The sequence below is a fragment of the Rhinoraja longicauda genome, chromosome 6, assembly GCF_053455715.1.
Source record: "Rhinoraja longicauda isolate Sanriku21f chromosome 6, sRhiLon1.1, whole genome shotgun sequence".
Taxonomy (NCBI): Eukaryota; Metazoa; Chordata; class Chondrichthyes; order Rajiformes; family Arhynchobatidae; genus Rhinoraja; species Rhinoraja longicauda.
Window position 1 is genome coordinate 39,064,182 of NC_135958.1, and position 20,424 is coordinate 39,084,605.

At 40.4% G+C, this 20,424-nt stretch overlaps 1 protein-coding gene across 7 annotated transcripts in view; it reads left to right on the forward strand.

Moving 5' to 3' along the window:
• Positions 1 to 3,980, forward strand: part of dbndd1 (dysbindin domain containing 1) — a 44,833-nt gene extending 40,853 nt beyond the window's left edge. For all 7 annotated transcript variants that reach the window (XM_078400833.1, XM_078400834.1, XM_078400838.1 and 4 more), the window contains one exon: positions 2,486 to 3,980. In XM_078400833.1, coding sequence (XP_078256959.1) covers positions 2,486 to 2,661 — 176 coding nt within the window. In that variant the 3' untranslated portion in view covers positions 2,662 to 3,980. The remainder of the gene's footprint in view (positions 1 to 2,485) is intronic.
• The last annotated feature ends 16,444 nt before the right edge of the window (positions 3,981 to 20,424 follow it).

A 20,424-nucleotide genomic window follows, 5' to 3' on the forward strand; every position in this document is an offset into this window, starting at 1 on the left:
TGCAGAGATAAAGCTTGATCCGCAGATCAGGTCAAGAGTTGAGAAAAGGTTAGAAACATAGAAAACAGGTGCAGGAGTAGGCCAGTCACCCTTCGATCCAGCACCGCCATTCAATATGATCATGGTTGATCATCCAAAATCAGTACCCCATTCCTGCTTTCTCCCCATATCTCTTGATTCCGTTAGCGCTAAGAGCTAAATCTAACTCTGTCTTGAAAACATCCAGTGAATTGGCCTCCACTGCCTTCAATGGCAGAGAATTCCACAGATTCACAACTCTCTGGGTGGAAAGGTTTTTCCTCATGGCCTAAATGGCCTACCCCTTATTCTTAAACTGTGACCCCTGGTTCTGGACTCTCCCAACATGGGTAACATTTTTCCCGCATAGCTTGTCCAGTCGCTTAAGAATTTTATATGTTTCTATAAGATCTCCTCTCATCCTTCTAAATTCCAGTGAATATAAGCCCAGTCGATCCATTATTCCAGTGAATATAAGCCCAGTCGATCCATTAGAACGATGGTGGAGGGAATGTTGAATAAATGTGATCCGGGCAACCAGAAGGATTAGAATGGCAGTGTGGTGAATAAACACAGTGGGCCAAGCCACATCCTGCTATGCTGTCATTTATATTTCTGCACATAAACAAAAATGTGCACAAACTCACTTTGTGTCATGGAAAAATCTCGGGTTTAAGTACAATGCACTGTTTTTCCCACGGTTTAGTGAGCTAATTATTTTAAAATGCATCTACAGTAATCACAAGCTGGTTGTTCACATTGATCCCTGTCATATTTTGACAAGAGGGGAGGGGAAATCATATTATCTTCATCACACTTAAAATATTTCCTTCCAATGTAATGACTGAACATTAGTTAAAGTGGACAGAAACACCAGGTTTCACCTCCGTCCACCCCCACTCCGCTTACAAGTACAGTCTAATGTCACTGCTTTAACCAGCGTATTTGAGAGATTGAAGGCAATTTGCTAGATCGCTCATACATTTTCTCCTAAGAGAATCCAGCGTTGCTTGTATTTGATTACTGACCTAACTTTTGTTATGTGTCTTAGTGTAAAATTATGTTTGCCTAAGCTCTTGAGATGTTCCATGCAATGCTTTGCTCCATTGAAAGTGCTTTCCCAATACATCATTTGTTGTTGAGTGTGAGCCCTCATAAGGAGACCTTCTGCTGAAAGTGAAAGGGATTTAATTTAATTTACAAATGACATAAATACATTAGATGAAGAATTTTGTTTTTTTTAAGAGCAATCTGAAGAAGTGTCTCAACCCAAAATGTCAGCTATCCATTTTCTCCTGAGATGCTGCCTGACCCGCTGAGTTACTCCAGCATTTTGTGTCTACCTTAATAACCTTAATAAAAGCTGAAGGTGCTGGAAACATGCGATAGGTAAGGCAGCATCTGTGGGAAAAGAAAAGTTGACATTTCAGGTCAAAGACCCATCGTCTGAACCTTTGGCAATTCAATCACATGGTCTTTGACATCAGTACAATCTGATCATGTGACAATTAATAAATCTCTGATCACATTCAAACTTCATTGCATTTACCAAGTAAAGGATGGATCACCAGTCATTCAGTAAGAAATGGCGCCCTGTAGTTTTTTTAACTCTTGAGCTTTACTAAGACATCCAGAAATATATATATTTTTAAAGAATATCAATTAAAGCGCCAAGATTGAGGTTAACAACAATTATATTTTGAACAGCATGTTCCTTTCTTTCAGACAGAAAGAACAGGCTGTTTCTTAAGAGATTGGTACGGAATACCTGATTTCCTTCGTTACCTGACCTAGCAAAGCTGAGTCCCAGGCCAGGAAAGAACCAGCAGCTGGGATTTTGCCATCAGCGGAGGGCATTGTGGACTGCATTTTAATACACTTGACCCCAAGCAGCCTGCCCATTGAACACAAGCCCTGCAGTGAGGAACAAATTCCACCCATGGTGACTTTGGCAGCCAGCAAGATTATACCCCCCTAGCCTAGACGACTGTTAGACTGATGTTGATGGCTGCTTCTGGTGGGTGGAGGAAGAGGGATGGAGGAAGGGAAGGAGAGAAGTTGAGAGGGGTGAAGAGTGCAAATAGTCACATATTGGACAAGGTACTGCATATTTAATGGAAAATTGGCTGTCTGAATGACATCAGTGCAACCTCTGTTTAATTAGTAAGACTGTATTGCCCCATAGTTATCCGACAAATAGACTTACCATGGTTCTGTGTCTGAACTGCCAGCTTACAGTTGACTGGAGGGAAACAATACTTCTCACAGCATTCCCGCCAGCTGCATATTTCGAGTACTAGAATCCTTCTCAGTGAGGCAAAATAAACTGCCCTCTCCAAACCTTGCAAGCTGTACTCTATATTTGAAATACACTTTGGTGGCAATAACTAAGATATATTTTGGTGCTTGGAGGTTAATGGAGTCCTTAAAGCCCATCGTACAATCATTGTTCCATCTTGTTTTGTAGAACTGAACCAACCATTGATGTATCCAATTATTTCACGTGGAACGCATTTAAAATCCCCTTCGTGGACAAGAGGCAAGAACGAGCAGACCCATGACAGGAAGCACCCAAATGACCCAGATACTCCTTTGAAGATGTCAGACCACTTTCAGACAGTTGAAACGCACAAGAAGCCCTAGGGACAAGAAAAGAGCGTGTTTCCTTGTGGAACTTTGTGCAGTGCTGAATATTTCTAATGCATCATTCATGGTTGTTCTTTCTCTGTGCCATTCTTCAGCTGTTACCTACATTAACACAAATAGATTTGCACAATGTGTCCCTGCAATATTTCTATCTCACGTCAAAAAGCTGTGAAAATCAAAGTATCAATAGCACTCCATTCTCATGCTTTTGGTGCTGGTGTATGGGACAATGCTGTGGCCTTCATATGATAAGATCTGAAGAACTGAAACTTTTTATTGCCTTGTAACTCAATCAGGTGGCTCCATTTATCATTTTTAACAGAAGTAATCCTCATTGTCATACATGGTTATAGATTTCAAGCCAAACGCTGCCACTTACTGACAGAGTATCCCTTCACATCTTGGTAGCTACAGTGGAGAAAAGTCTGCCATATTCTCCATTTCACTGCACACACAGTTATAGTGCCTGCAACATGCACAGCCTAGAAGGGGGAGAATGTCAGTAGTGAATGCACTGAACCTCTGCAAATAGAAATAGGGAATCTCTCACCTTTGCAGTTAGAAGCACTCTTCAACTGCAAGGAAAACCAAGTCATTAATAAGTGTCCAGAACATTTCCTGGACTGAGATATCAAGAAAGGAAAATGTTAATTTCCCAGGCTGCATATCTGGGTAAGATGCAAAATCATATGGAACAATTTCATTGATATGGAGATTATCATTGATCCATGGACTAAAATAATTTCTAAATGCAATCAATGGTTTTCTTTTTCAGTCCCCTGTATATAACAAGACAGCATTTTCTTTCCTGTTACGTCTCCAAAGACGTACAGGTATGTAGGTTAATTGGCTGGGTAAATGTAAAAATTGTCCCTAGTGGGTGTAGGATAGTGTTAATGTACGGGGATCACTGGGCGGCACGGACTTGGAGGGCCGAAAAGGCCTGTTTCCGGCTGTAGATATATGATATGATATGATATGATATTTCTTCATTTAATAAATAAATGTATAGTCCTTCCTGCCCAAAGTGTGAAAAACAGATTCATTAAGAAGTAAAGGCTTGGCTGAGCCAAAATATTAATTAATTCCATGGGATTTACTTACATGAATAAAGAAAATGAATTCAGCTTTAACTTTATTTGAACACAAGCCGTTACTCTACACCCAAATATTGCACAATCTGAACCTGTGTATAATTGAGTGATTTAAGTCTGATGCTAACTTTATTGTTTAATAAGCTGTTCTTGTAAATTAAGGTTTATTCACGTGACCTGAAAGCTGCTCTCATTTCCTTCCAAAAAGAATAAACAGTTGCATCCCGATTCATACTATCAAGATACCATTTGAAAACTGCAGGAAAATAACTGCAGATGCTGGTACAAATCGTAGGTATCACAAAATGCTGGAGTAACTCAGCAGGTCAGGCAGCATCTATGAGAGAGGGAATGGGTGACGTTTCGGGTTGAGACCCTTCTTCAGACTGATGTCAGGGGGGGCGGGATAAAGAAAGGATATAGGTCGAGACAGGAAGATAGAGGTAGAACTGGGAAGGGGGAGGGGAAGAGAGGGACAGAGGAGCTATCTAAAGTTGGAGAAGTCAATGTTCATACCGCTGGGCTGTAAGCTGCCGAAGCAAAATATGAGGTGCTATTCCTCCAATTTGCGATGGGCCTCACTATGGCACTACAGGAGGCCCACGACAGAAAGGTCAGACTGGGAGGGGGAGTTGAAGTGCTCAGCCACCGGGAGATTAGGCTGGTTAAGGTGGACTGAGCGAAACGATCGCCGAGCCTGCGCTCACCGATGTAGAGAAGTTGACACCTGGATACAGTAAATGAGGTTGGAGGAGGTGCAGGTGAACCTCTGCCTCGCCTGGAAAGACTGTTTGGGTCCTTGGATGGAGTAGAGGGGGGAGGTAAAGGAACAGGTGTTGCATCTCCTGCTGTTGCAGGGGAAAGTGCCTGGGGAGGGGGTGGTTTGGGTAGGAAGGGACAAGTGGACCAGGGAGTTACGGAGGGAACGGTCTCTGCGGAAAGCAGAGAGGGGAGGAGATGGGAAGATGTGGCCAGTAGAGGGATTCCGTTGGAGGTGACGGAAATGCTGGAGGATAATTTGTTGTATACTCTGGCTGATGGGCTGGAAGGTGAGGACAAGGGGGATTCTGTCCTTGTTACGAATGGGGGGAGGGGAAGCAAGAGCGGAGCTGCAGGATATGGAGGAGGCCCTAGTGAGAGCCTCATTTATAATGGAAGAGGGGAAGCCCCGTTTCCTAAAGAATTAGGACATCTCTGATGCCCCAGTGTGAAACACCTCATCCTGGGCGCAGATGCGGCGTAGACGGAGGAATTGGAAGTAGGGGATAGACATTTTGCAGGAGACAGGGTGGGAAGAAGTGTAGTCAAGCAATAACAATTTATAGTCAAGTCAAGTCAAGTCAATTTTATTTGTATAGCACATTTAAAAACAACCCACGTTGACCAAAGTGCTGTACATCTGATTAGGTACTAAGGAAAAAAAAAGAAACATACAGTGGCACGCAAACAGTTCACAGCGCCTCCTCAATGAGCCTCAAACGCTAGGGAGTAGAAATAGGTTTTGAGCCTGGACTTAAAGGAGTCGATGGAGGGGGCAGTTCTGATGGGGAGAGGGATGCTGTTCCACAGTCTAGGAGCTGCAACCGCAAAAGCGCGGTCACCCCTGAGCTTACGCCTAGACCGCGGGATAGTGAGTAGCCCCAAGTAGGCCGACCTGAGGGACCTGGAGTTAGAGAGGGGGGTTAGAAGATTTTTGATGTGGGGGGGAATGTCCATTTAGGGCTTTATACGTGAATAGGAGGAGCTTGAAGTTGATTCTGTACCGTACAGGGAGCCAGTGGAGAGAGGCCAGAATCGGGGTGATGTGGTCCCTTTTACGGGTACCCGTCAGGAGTCTCGCTGCGGCGTTTTGGACCAGTTGCAGGCGGGACAGGGAAGATTGGCTGATCCCAGTGTATAGGGAGTTGCAGTAGTCTAGGCGGGAGGAAATGAAAGCGTGAATGATTTTTTCTGTGTCGTCGAATTGGAGGAAAGGTTTGATTTTAGCTATGGTTCGAAGTTGGAAGAAGCTGGCTTTTACCACAGCGTTGACTTGCTTATCAAATTTTAATGCAGAGTCAAATATCATGCCGAGGTTTTTGACATGCGGTTTGACTAGGCAGGATAGACTTCCAAGACTGCCTGTTATCGATTTGATGGAGTCGGGGGGGCCGAATAGGATGACCTCAGACTTGCTCTCATTTAATTGGAGGAAGTTCTGTGCCATCCAACATTTTATGTCCTCAAGGCAGTGTAAGAGGCTGTTTAAATTTGACTGGTTGTTGGGTTTCAGGGGGAGGTAAAGCTGAGTGTCATCGGCATAGCAGTGGAAAGAAATGCCGTGCCTTTGAATGATTTGGCCAAGGGGGAGCATGTATAGAGAGAAGAGAATGGGGCCTAGGATGGAGCCTTGTGGAACTCCGCAGGAGAGGCTAGCTGGAGCAGAGGAATAACTGCCTATGTTGATGGCGAAACTCCTATCTTTGAGGTACGAAGCGAACCAGCTCAGGGCAGTGCCATCAATGCCAACTGCGTACCGGAGACGGTCAATAAGGATGGTGTGGTCCACTGTATCGAACGCTGCGCTGAGGTCGAGAAGGAGCAGGATTGCACAGTCGCCGGTGTCGATGGCGAGAAGCAGGTTGTTGTGTACCTTCAACAAGGCAGACTCTGTGCTGTGGTGGGCTCTGAAACCTGACTGGAAACTTTCCAGGATGGTGTATTGGTGCAGGTATAGTTATCAATAAGAGAAAAAAGATTAGACAACTTACAGCATCACTTTTGGTTCCTGGGTTGAAAATCACTCGAACAAACTGTTGACGACTTCTAGGCGATCAACCTCAAATGAGAAATAAACTGATTTAAAAGACTCTGGCAGTAAATTAAACTAAGATTTATTCCCACTACAAGAAAATGATCAAATTGAAATTAATATAATGCTTTAACATTCTGGAGAACTATAGTTCCGAATACACAGCCAGCATCTAAGATACTGGATTTAGAATTAAAATGCAAACTTTTCCAAATTTGTGCAGGAACCACCAAAAAAGAAACTGGAAAACTGTGTTGAAGGTACGAGTTTTTCTAAACGCATTGCTAAAATGCCTTTATTAACCAATTCTAAATGTCCACATATGACAGATATTAAACTTACTGGCTTATAGTTTCTTGGTTTCTGTCTCTTTAAAAAAAAAAGTTACATTCACTATTTTCCAGGCAAATGGCACCTTCTCCGAATCTAAGGAATTCTAGAAATTCAAAACCAGTGCATCAACCACCTACAATATAAATCACAAAGTACAGATTTCAGCATATGTATTTAGGCTATTATTGGCTGGTTTGTCCATTGGCATGGCAAGTGATTACTTAACACCTTAATATACTCATGAAAGTATGATAAACATACAGCTGTATTTACAGGTTCCAACCAACAAGGTTACCATACCATTTACAATTTTTACATTCTAGTTTACAGTCTATTTTACAGCAATAGTAATGTAGCTCAGTACAAGAGGAACCGCACGCGTGGACAATTGGTATATGTGCTTGGCCGAGCTAATGGTGTGAAGCAAACTTCCACAGGTTCCACAGACTGGATGCCTGGAGATCAGAATCCTGCCTAAACAGGATTATCAAGCTTTTGTTTTCATGTGACCTGTTCACATGAAAACAAAAGCTTGATAATCCTGTTTAGGCAGCATTGGATCACGGCTCCCATATATAGTTTAAATCTGCACTACCAATATATTACAATATCATGAACTGCTGATATTAATATACTAGATTTCAGTTTTTATTGAAATATTTCAGTTTTTATTAAAAGAGGCAACGGTGGATTTTCTTTTCCTAATCTCCAGAGTCAAACAGACCAAATTCAAGAAGAAAAAAAAGCATCAACAGGATGAGGCTTACCAGATTTCAAAAGACAAATTGCTTGTTATATTTCCAACCCCTTTGAGCAGAGACACTGACTGACGTGTTTTTCTAAGTGTTCAATTCTAAGGTATGAGTGCAGAGTGCAGCTTGAATTTTCTGCATGATGGGACAGGTTATTGAGGACCGAGATGCACGCAGTTCTACCTAGTCAATGGATTCATGCCTGGACCTCTTGCTTAGAGATGCACAGCCATCAACCCAACTCATTTTCAGCAGGAGGCTAATTATGCAAGTAATCAACAGGTCAATGGAGCCTTTAATGAGACAACTAAAAACACAAAACGCCAGTGATAGATTCCTCATTCCATCGACCATGAGAGGAATTAATGAGATATAATGGGTTATTAAAAGGAAAGTTAATAAATCTCCTCATTTAAATGAAATGAAGGAAATTAGTTCACCAGTTATATTAATTGCAAATTTCAGTTAATGTTCATTATTGTATAAGCAAATATCTTTTAATCACTAATATTCAATTAGAGAATAATACATGAATACTAACTATTCTTCAATTCACAGCGCCAGAGACCCAGGTTAAACCCTGATCTCGGGTGCTGTCTGTGTGGTTTGCACATTCTCCCTGTAAACGCACCAGTTTCCTCCCACATCCCAAAGACACGCGGGTTTGTAAATTATTTGGCCCCTATAAAAGTGGCCCAATGTGGATGAGAAAGTGGCCTGAACCAGGGATTTCAAAACATTTTTATTAGCCACACTGGTTTATTTGTTTGAGGGAGTTAACCATTATGTACTCCTGTATTACCTGCCTATCCCTTCTGGAGGTCACCCATCTCCACCTGACTCAGCCTGCAGCGTAACCACTTCCCTGAAACTACTAACTAAAACAGTTTCTGCCTCTCAATGTGCCCTCAGCAGGTCAGGCAGCATCTCAGGAGAGAAGGAATGGGTGACGTTTCGGGTCGAGACCCTTCTTCAGACTGATGTCAGGTGGGCGGGACAAAGGAAGGATATAGGTGAAGACAGGAAGATAGAGGGAGAACTGGGAAGGGGGAGGGGAAGAGAGGAACTATCTAAAGTTGGAGAAGTCAATGTTCATACCGCTGGGCTGCAAGCTGCCCAAGCGAAATATGAGGTGCTGTTCCTCCAATTTCCAGTGGGCCTCACTATGGCACTGGAGGAGGCCCATGACAGAACGGTCAGACTGGGAGTGGGAGAGGGAGTTGAAGTGCTCAGCCACCGGGAGATCAGGTTGGTTGAGGCGGACTGAGCGAAGGTGTTGTATATTTTTGGATAGTCTGCAAAACATTAACAATTATCAATTTATCTGTTGTACTTTTGTATCCTGTTTGTGATCAAGTAAAGTATGATTTGACTGAATCAAATGCTAGTCATAGCTTTTCACTGTATAGCACTTGATACGTGTAGCAATAATAAACCAAAACAAATGTACTAAACTGTATGGATTCACCTGTGTTTTCAGTGAACACTGGTTCAATATGTTTTAAGATTTAATTCCTCATTGATGGTGACAAACCCACAGTTGTCTATCCTTGAAAGGCAGACTTGTTCTGTGGTGGACACACAATGCTGGAGAAACTCTCCCAAGATGCTGCCTGACCCGCTGAGCTACTCCAGCATTGTTTGTCTACCCTCGATTTTAACCAGCATCTGCAGTTTTCTTTCCTACAGATTGTTCTGTGCTCTTGGTGTGGGTATCATTAAGCGCTGGGACATCCATCAAACCTCTCTTCCGTATCTCACCCAGACAGTCACTCTGGAACATGAGGGACTTTCAATATTCAGTGAGCAGGTTCACCTCTTTTCTTTTTTTGGATTCCACGGAGCAGGGTGCCCATGCGCACGCTGCCATCGCTCAGAATTAAATACAGAAATCACAGGAATGTCTCCACAGGATGCACTGTGTCACTGGACAGGCAGAATCATTTGACGATCCCGATTTTTCATGAATTTAAACGAGTTCACTTTTTAAGTCAATAAAGGAGATGTCTGCGATCTTTGGTATTAAACAGAGATTTGTTTCTTGTTAATCATGGTAACCAAGTCATTAATGACATTTTAGGTCGTAATTTCTACTTTACAACTCCACGAATAACTATGAAAAAATATATAATTTGTCAAGTATGAATTTTATTCTGTCTGTAGATTTAAAAAAAGAATGCTCTGCTCGGGCTTCTTCCATGTCTATAGACACTAGACAATAGGTGCAGGAGGAGGCCATTCGGCCCTTCGAGCCAGCACCGCCATTCAATGTAATCATGGCTGATCATTCTCAATCAGTACCCCGTTCCTGCCTTCTCCCCATACCCCCTGACTCCGCTATCCTTAAGAGCTCTATCTAGCTCTTATGTCCTGTGTCCAAAACGTATTTCATATTCTGTAAGAGAGGCTTGAATGTGACTTATGCTGTGCTTTTTTACATCCCATTTTGACAGCAATTTTATTGGGAGTGCAGCCTCGCTGCTCACTGAGTACATGCTCCAAATCCCTGCGGAAAGCAGCAAATCAAAACCAATGTTGTAAAAGAGGAACGTCAGATTCTAAACCAAGCAAAATCTTTGTGTGTTGCCTTATTTTAAAGCCCAGGGTAGGAACAGCATAGGTTTAAGATGAGATGGGAAAGATTTAAAAGGAAACTTAGGAACAATGTATTGATACAGAGTGGTTGGTACATGGAACAAACTGTTGGAGGAATTTGGGGAGGCTGATACAATTACAACATTTAAAATAACAGTCAGATTGGAAAGGTGTCGAGGGATTTGGGCTAAATATAGACAAATGGGACCAGCTCAGAGAGGGTAACGATGAGCCAAAGTGCTTCTTTCCATACTGTATAAATCTGACACTTTATAATTTAGGTCAAAAATACATGTTGCAGAATTATCTTGAAATTGAAAACCAAACTGTGTTCCACAATTTTTAAACAACGATCAATATATTAGATCCTGTTGCAAACTAATATTTATTAACATATGATTTTTGTACATATTCATGGACCAATCACATATTAACATAAGGAACAAATTATTGGAAGAATCTTGCATACTTGTTTGCCTTTAAGTATGATGAGCTTTTGATATTTTCGGGGAGTTTTCAAGAATGAGGATCTTATTGAAACCAAATGATGAATGGCCCTGGATAGAGTGGATATGGAGAGAATGTTTCCACTAGTGGGAGAGTCCACAACCATAGGGCACAGCTCAGAATAAAATAACGTACCTTTAGAAAAGAGAGGAGGAGGAATTTCTTTAGCCAGAGGATAATGAATCTGTGGACTTCATTGCCACAGCCGTCCGTGAAGGCCAAACCTTTATGCATTTTTAAAGCAGACATTGATAGATTTTTGATTAGTAAACGTGTCAAAGGTTATGGGAAGAAGGCAGGGGAATGGGGTTGAGAGGGAAAAATAGATCAGACATGATTGAATGATGGAGTAGGCTCGATGGCCCGAATGACCCAATTCTGCTCCTATGAATTTATGAACTTGTTTTCAAAATTAAATATCCACACTTACAATGTAAATGCAAGTGTAAATGTATCGTGTCTAGATAGGGGAAACTGTATTGTCAGCAGGGGTGGTAAGTAGCTTGCCCAAATATCCTGCATTTCAGAATGCAAGCATGGAAATTTATCCTACCAAAATAAACATTGTTTTATAATATATCTTTAAAATGGGGTGTTGACTGTACGATTGTGCATTTTGTAAAATAATCAATGACATTTATAAAGATGACGTCCCATGAGTAGCACCATTGACGATCAACTACAGCAGAAAATTACTCGTGGAGTATTGCAAAATCCATAATCTTGTAAATGATTGTGCACGGTTTAAACCGTCAACCAAGGAGAAAAATGCCAACTTGGGTTTGGAATGGAAAATACTAATTGAACAAGTTCAGCTTATTCTGTGCATGATTCAGTGCGTTTGTACTGCCATTTGCCTTCTGCAAACATACCTAATTTCCATACGCAAGTTAATTTACCTGATAAAAAAACGATGGGATTTTAAATCGATGCTTATGTGTATTTTTATGTATCACGATTCTTCCCAGATTACCAGATATTCCCATAGCATCTGTAACTAATTATCCAGAATCTTTTCCTGTGCCACTGGCTGTGCAGAATACAAGCTGATATTTTCCTTTCATTCTCCCAAAGGTTCACTAATTTCCTGTGAAACGGTGCCCAGACATTGGATCTAAATCTCCCAGTGGAGACTGAAGGTTCAGTGGAGTCCTGGGAACATGCCAGCTCACTCCTGGCGGTGAGTATGTGTTCTGCTGCTTTCTCCAATGATCCATTCAACTCTGGCTATTCTGAAGACAGACACAAAATGCTGGAGTAACTCAGTGGGACAGGCAGCATCTCTGGAGAGAAGCAATCGCCGATGTTTTTGGTCGATACCCTCCTTACTTCAGCATTTGTGTCTATCTTCGGTGTAGACCAGCATCTGTAGTTCCTTCCTACACATAACTCTGGTCACTCTACAGAGAGCAACTCATTGGTCATTATTTTGCTGTTTGGATCCAGTCGATCATCGATATTGCAATCTTACAGAACTTGCCCCCACAAAGGTTTTCTTGCTGGCTGAGACCGTTGTGGGGGCAGATTGAGAGGCTCTGAATGAAAACAGAGTTTGTATAAAGTAATCATAACAAGCCTGGCCGCAAACCTCTTTAGAAAAGTGTAAACTAAAAGTTACGCCACGCTTTACTGTCTGTCATAACTGAACCTATCTGACATTGAAAAACATAAAATCATTTTAAATGAAATAATTTTGAAAATTAATTATCATCTAACCTTTTGCCTTCTAGGTCCTGATGTTCTCTTTATCTGCCTTAGTCCTTCTATGTTAGTTTCTCTAATTAGCAATACTATTGGTGCTGGTACCCTTGTTAAATGTTGCTCCATCTGATTATTTTTTCATTCCAGGAAGGAGAACAGACATTGAATAGAGAAAATATGGTGGTGGAAGATAGACACAAAAAGCTGGAGTAACTCAACGGGACAGGCTGCATCTCTGGAGAGAAGGAATGGGTGACGTTTCGGGACCCGCTGAGTCACTCCAGCTTTTTGTGTCGATCTTCGGTTTAAACCAGCATCTGTAGTCCCTTCTTGCACAAATATGGTGGTCAGATGCTTTCCTACAAGTATTCAACTCCAAATTAACATAGAAATGCTGTTACTTATCAGTGTGGAACAATGGAGCTAGAGTGAATCAAATAATCAAATTACACAAATCAAAAAAGAACAATGTTCCATTTTATTGAGTTACTGTGTGGCAAATAATCTATCATAACAGAATTTTAACAAAACAATATACAAGATGACTAGAACTTCAACATTATTTGCAAGTCTTAAAACGTTTAATTTAAAACTTGCAAAGACATTAAAGAACTTTCCTAAATTCAGACAGTTTACCACAGTCAATTGTTTGATCATTAATTCATTAAATGGGATAATCACGGCCAATGAGAAGCGTGAGTTTCAATTTATTCGTTTATTTCAAAGATTTTGGGAAGTATTTTCCCAAAAGATAAACCATCCTCAGAACCAAAAGCTGCCGACATTAAAGGTAAATTACTGTTTATGTTGTGATTCTCTAATGGGATGTATCATCTGCCTGTAGTACCATTTCTAATTCCAGTATTGTTTTGCTGCTGATATTGAAATGGTTACAATTTTAATCATGCAGCCTTTTCAGCCATTTCATTATTAATTCTCGGGTTCTGAGTGTTATTGGCAAGGCTGCTCTGGATGCCCGTTCTTAGTTTCCCCAATAACATAAATGAATGGATTCCAAGAGCAGTTAAAAGTCATCCACTTGATGTAGAACATGGCAGGTTTCCTTTCTTATGGGATATTAATAAATCATTTTTAACAGTTCCAAGGCTTCATGATAATTTTTGTTGAATCGTTTTTTAATTCCAAATTATGCTATCAGTATAATATGGCCCTCCAGATCACTAATGAAAATGTAATTTATATATAGTCATACTTGTACAGTATTTATATACTTGTACAGTATTAGTTCATCCTACTATTAGATCACCTCTGCTCACAAACACCAAAGTGAGAAGTGAACTGCTTCATGACAGCAATAACTAAAAAAAGGTTAATAAATGAAGAACAAGTGGCCTCATCAGCGAAGAATAATTATGAAAGCTAATAAATTGTGCACCATGTACTGCAACACTTTGAAAGCCTAGTAGTGGTGATGTCAACATAAAGCATATTTACTGCTCATATTGTAAATAAATCAATATGTTCAGCCATTTCTCTAGCACTCACTTGCTGGGCCCGATCATCCTGGAGGATGGAGATATTCTTGGAGACTCCTCTGCCAGTCGATGTTTATTTGCCCACCACGTCCAGATGAAATAGGAGTACAGAGTCCTGTCTTCAGGTGTTGCAGATTCATGAAGCTGGCGCCACAATAGTTTCAGACGTGCCTGGAGCGGTCCCTGGCACTCCTCATTGAACCAGACCTTATAGTAACGGTGAAGTGAGGGATGTAGCAGTTCATGGGCTTACAGTTTGTGGATAAATCTTTAAAAGGTTGAGGTCTTAAGATGAGAGAATTACCACATGTAGGCTTTTATAACTGAAAACTGCGCACTAAAGATGTGCAAGGCAGGTTTTCTTTTCACAATGTGTGCTAGGTACCTGGAAGATCGGAAATGGGGATTCCACAATGATCATTTCCATTTGTAACTCCTCATTTAGAGAAGTGGTTGATGGTATGCATTCCATGACAACATTTTGCAAGAAATATGTCCAGCCACACCTCCTCACAGACCTCATGAATGGGTTGGAGTCATAGTAGGGCACATTGAGAGGTATACAGGAGGCAGAAACTGTTTTAGTTAGTAGTTTCAGGGAAGTGGTCACACTGCAAACTGTGTCAGGTGGAGATGGGTGACCTCCAGAAGGGATAGGCAGGCAGGTAATACAGGAGTACATAATGGTTAACTCCCTCAAACAAATATACCAGTATGGATAATAGAAACATATAAAATTATAAAAGGACTGGACAAGCTAGATGCAGGAAAAATGTTCCCAATGTTGGCGAGTCCAGAACCAGGGGCCACAGTCTAAGAATAAAAGGGAGGTCATTTAAAACTGAGATGAGAGAAAAAAATAATTCATCCAGAGTTGTGAATTTGTGGAATTCTCTGCCACAGAAGGCAGTGGAGTCCAATTCACTGGATGAATTTAAAAGAGAGTTAGATAGAGCTCTAGGGGCTAGTGGAATCAAGGGATATGGGGAGAAGGCAGGCACAGGTTACTGATTGTGGATGATCAGCCATGATCACAATGAATGGCGGTGCTGGCTCGAAGGGCCAAATTGCCTCCTCCTGCATCTATTTTCTATGGATACTGTTAAGAGGGCTGGGGAGAGAGCCAGCAAGGGGAACATGGCAGCAGAAGCAGCAGCCGAATCACTGATACATCTGGTTCTGCTCAAAAGGAGGGTAGGGTAAAGATAAGACAAGCAATTGTGATAGGGGACTCTTATGGTCAGGGGCATGGACAGGTGTTTATGTGGCTGGCAGCAGGAGGCCAGGATGATGTGCTGCCTCCATCGTGTCAGGATCAAGGATCTCTAGGAGCGGGCACGGGACATTCCAAGTAGGCTGAGCCGCCAGAAGTCACAGATGAGATTGTGCAGAGAATTAGGGGAATTCATTGAAAAGCAGGATCCTGCTCCAAGGGCGAGTGAGGCAAGGAACAAGAAGATCGTACAAATAAATACATGGCCAAGGAGCTGGTGCAGTAGGGAGGGGCTTCAAGTATATGGATCATGGGCTCACCTCCAGGGAAGGTGGGACCTGCACAAGATGGTCAGGTTGCACCTGAATTGGAGGGGAACCAATATGCAATGGGGAGATTCACCAGTGCAGGACAGGAAGAAGCTTAAACTTATCTTTCAAGGAGGTGGGACCCAAAGCAATTATGTGGCAGAGGGGGAAATAGAGTGTGATATAGAAGTTAATAAGTTCATTAGGGAGGACAGACAGGGGCACGACAGGGAGCAAGGAAGGTTTGAGAGACTAGACTGTATTTATTTTAATGCAAGAACCCTCAAGGGTAAAGCAGGTGTACTCGGGGCATGGATTAGTACAGGGTCTCGGATATTCTAGCCATAGTGGAAACGTGGATGGGAACGAGCAGGACTGGCAGCACAATATTCCAGGGTGCAGATGCTACAGATAGGAAAGAGTGATTAAGAAGATATACGAGCAAGTGAGCAACTTGCTGGAGTCGCTCAGCATTACTAGAACTTCATCAACATTACCAGCAGTAATATGTAACAATGTTGTGAAAAGTCAACTCAAAATCCAGAGATTACGGTAATTAAATCATCAAAATCAGCCTTTTACTTCAACAGTGTAATACCTACTTAATTCAAAATTAAAAGAATACTAATAATGACGTTGCATCACATCTTCTGTAAACAGCATGAAACAAGCTTTAACAGCCGAGTAGCTGAGCTTTCCAGGAAGGCAGGGATCGATCCCTAGAATGTGAATTAGCTGGAGTTAAATGGAGGTAGAGGTCTTCTAATTTTTCTGTGTCCTTACTGTGGATTACAGAAAAAAATCAAGGTTCTGCTCAGTAAGCATCATGTGAGCTCAAATGGATGCATGTTGATAGAGCTTGGCTTTTCCTTTGGAAATGGCTGTCATTATCTGCTACAGATTAAACAGCAATATATTTTTTAAATCGACTAAGTAACTAGGTGAGGTGGGGAAGGTCACCTCAGCCCACAAACAGCAAAGTGAGAAGAGAACTCCTTCATGACAGCAATAACTAAAAAAAGTTCAATAAATGAAGAACAAGTGGACTCATCAGTGAAGAATAATTATGAAAGATAATAAACTGTGCACTATGTATTGCAACATTTTGAAAGCCTAGTAGTGGGGATGTCAACATAAAGCATATTTACTGTTCATATTGTAAATAAATCAAGGTTCCAGATGAGTCATTTTCAGGCCATCAATCTGAACTGTTAACCATTTTTCTCAGTCACACCTGCTGAGCACATCCAGCATGTCCGATTGTATGTCGGAAAGAAAACTGCAGATGCTGGTTTAAATCGAAGGTAGACACAAGATGCTGGAATAACTCAGTGGGCCAGGCAGCATCTCTGGAGAGAAGGGATGGGTCACATTTCGGGTCGAGACCCTTCTTCAGACTGAAGAAGGGTGTTGACCTGAAACGTTACTCATTCCTTCTCTCCAGAGATGTTGCCTGACCCGCTGAGTTACTCTGGCATCGTGTGTCTATGTTCAATTTTATTCCTCTTTTAGAAATATTCCAGCTTATTATGTTTGTTAAGAATGAATATGCATTTGGGATTTACATTGAATTCACCAGACAATTTTCTGCAAATTTTGTCAAAGGCAATCCATTATGAACGAAATCAATTGTTCCAAAAAGTTTTTTAGGTCTTTCCAAAAAGGAGTTACCTTCGGACATGCCCATGTGGAGTGTAAAAAAGTACCCACATCCTGGTTGCAACTAAAACAAATTTCAGGTAAATTTGGATTTAAATTGTTTAATTTTTTCAGAGTTAAATATAGTTGATGTAAAAAATTGTATTGTATTTTTAATACTTTCTAAACATAATCTTTCCCAACTTGGTTCATCAATGCTAATATTCAGATCTGTTTCCCATCTTTGTCTTGATTTTTGAATTCCTGTCTTTGGACTAGATTTTTGTAACAATTTATACATTGAAGATATAATTTTTTTAGTTCCCTTGCCCTGAATCAGGGATTCAATTCCTTTAATTTGAAATAAAAACATTGAATTACCTAACTTTTCCCTTAAAAAAGATTGTAATTGACAATAGAAAAAAATACTATTCCCTGGAATTTGATATTTGTTTCTCAATTGAGAAAATGTCAAAAAATTATTTCCTTCGTAGCAATCTCCTATATGTTTAATACCCTTCTGTTCCCAGACTTATAATATTTGCCAAGCAAACGGCAGTAATCTATTTTTTACTAATGGAGTTTTAGCTGTTAGAAAAAATCTTTTATCATTAGCTTTAACTGTTTTCAACAATATATTAATTAAATGTTTTAGCAAAGGTGACTCTTGATCCTTAACTAATAGCTTCGCTTCCCATTTATAGATAAATTCTTCTGGGCACAGTTCTTTTATTTTATCCATTTCAATTTTAACCCATGCTGTTTTTCCACCCTCTTGATAAAAGGATGAAATAAAACTCATTTGTGTTGCCAGATAGTAATTTTTAAAATTTGGTAATTGCAGTCCACCTAATTCAAATTTCCATGTTAATTTTTCCATAGACACTCTTGGCATTTTACCTTTCCAAAGAAAATTTCTCACTATTTTATTCAATTCTTGAAAAAAATTATTTGGTAAAGGTATAGGCAGTGTTTTGAATAAATACTGTAACCTCGGAAAAATATTCATCTGAATACAGTTCACTCTCCCTAGCAATGTAATTGGAAGATTCATCCATTTCTTCAAGTCCTCCTCAATTTTTTTAATTAGTGGTTTATAATTTAGTTTATACAGATTATTTAACTTATTATCTACTTTAACCCCTAGGTACTTCATGCCTTCATTTTTGCCATTTAAACTGACTTTCTCTTTTACATTGATCATAATTACCTTCAGAAAGAGGCATTATTTCAGTTTTATCTTTATTAATTTTGTATCCTGATACTTTCCCATATTCTTCCAGTCTGAAATATAATTTTCTTAAGGATTCCAATGGTTTAGTAAGACAAATTAAAACATCATCTGCAAATAAAGTAATTTTGTGATTTTCCTGATTAACTTTAAATCCTTCAATGTCTAAATCTGATCTTATTAGCTCTGCCAGAGGTTCAATGGCCAATACAAATAAAGCCGGTGACAAGGGACATCCCTGTCTACTAGATCTTTCCAAATTAAATGATTGATGAATAAGACCATACCATTGGATTCAAGGTTGTTTTTATTGGGAGATACTAAAGGAATATTACCAAGATTAATTTTAGATAAATATCAGGAAAGATTTCTCAAAATAGCAATAGCAAAAGAATGTGTGGCGGTCACTTGGAAAGATCACAATGAAATAAGAATTGCAAGATGGTATGCAGAAATGCGTAGTTGTATCCCATTAGAAAAAGCTACTTATAATCTGAGAAATAAATATGATTTCTTTTTGAAACTTTGGAACCCATTCACTTTAAAACTAGGATAAAGAATTGGAAATATTTAATTTCAGGATTGTTTTGATACCCCTAAAAAGAATTTAATTAGAAATTAGCCGGAAGTGTTTCCTTCTTGTCTCCAGGTTTCCTTTTCTTTCTTTCTTTCTTTCTTTCCTTTTTTAAAAATCTTTTTTTTTCTTAATTTATTTTTAAAAATCTTTCTTCTTCTCCTTTTTCCTCTTTTTTCTAACTGGGGGTGGGGGGGAGGGGGGTTGTGGGTGGGGAGATAATACAGAACAATACAAGTATAATCGAATTTAAAATGTATAATTGAATTTATAATGTAGGTACCATCGCGTACTATGAGTTCATACATGTATTTGTTTTGTTAAAATTTAAATAAAATTAATGAAAACATTATGAACGAAATCAGAATAGGCTGTAGCAGTATGCATTATTACCAATAATTTTGTATCTGTGGCAAATGCACTCCTCAACTAATGTAAAGTGAGAGCCTTGGATAAGGTTAATATAGGTGTTGGCAGTAAAATTTGTGATAGAGAATTATGTTATTAGCTTCTTCAAAATGGCTGAAGTAGTTGGAGATCCGCTGCTCTAGATGTCAACTTCTTTACATTGGTGAAACCAAACGCAGGCTCGGCGATCGTTTCGCTCAACACCTTCGCTCAGTCCGTCTTAACCAACCTGATCTCCCGGTGGCTGAGCACTTCAACTCCCCCTCCCACTCCCAGTCTGACCTTTCTGTCATGGGCCTCCTCCAGTGCCATAGTGAGGCCCACCTGAAATTGGAGGAACAGCACCTCATATTTCGCTTGGGCAGCTTACAGCCCAGCGGTATGAACATTGACTTCTCCAACTTTAGATAGTTCCTCTGTCCCTCTCTTCCATTCCCCCTTCCCAGTTCTCCCTCTATCTTCCTGTCTCCACCTATATCCTTCCTTTGTCCCACCCCCCTGACATCAGTCTGAAGAAGGGTCTCGACCCGAAACGTCACCCATTCCTTCTCTCCTGAGATGCTGCCCGACCCGCTGAGTTACTCCAGCATTTTGTGAAATAAATACCGGAGAATTAATAAACATCACCGCAGGGTGTAATAGATTTTAACAGAGGAAAGAATTGCTCTAAAAATAGAATGATCGAAATTATCAATTTTAGAATTAGATATTAAAAATAAAATCAACGACACAAGAGACACAGAAATATTTAACACCTCATCAGTACTTTGAATCAAATTCAAACAGTCTACAGTGTTTCAGAAATTTGCAAAGTTTCCAAGGTTGCAATCACTGTTCAGGTTCTTTGACCTTTTTCTCTTTCTGGGAAGAATCTTGGGAGCAGTTCAGTCTAAAATTTGTCGGAAGGAACTACAAATGCTCGTTTAAACCGAAAATAGACACAAAATGCTGGAGTAACTCAGCGGAACAGACAGCATCTCTGGAGAGAAGGAATGGGTGACCTTTCAGGCCGAGACCCTTCTTCAGACTGATGCCATGGGAGGGAGATACATGGATAAGGAAGAAGGTGTGAAAACAGGACAAAGGGAATGAGGAAAATGTAGAATAGATCATTGTAAG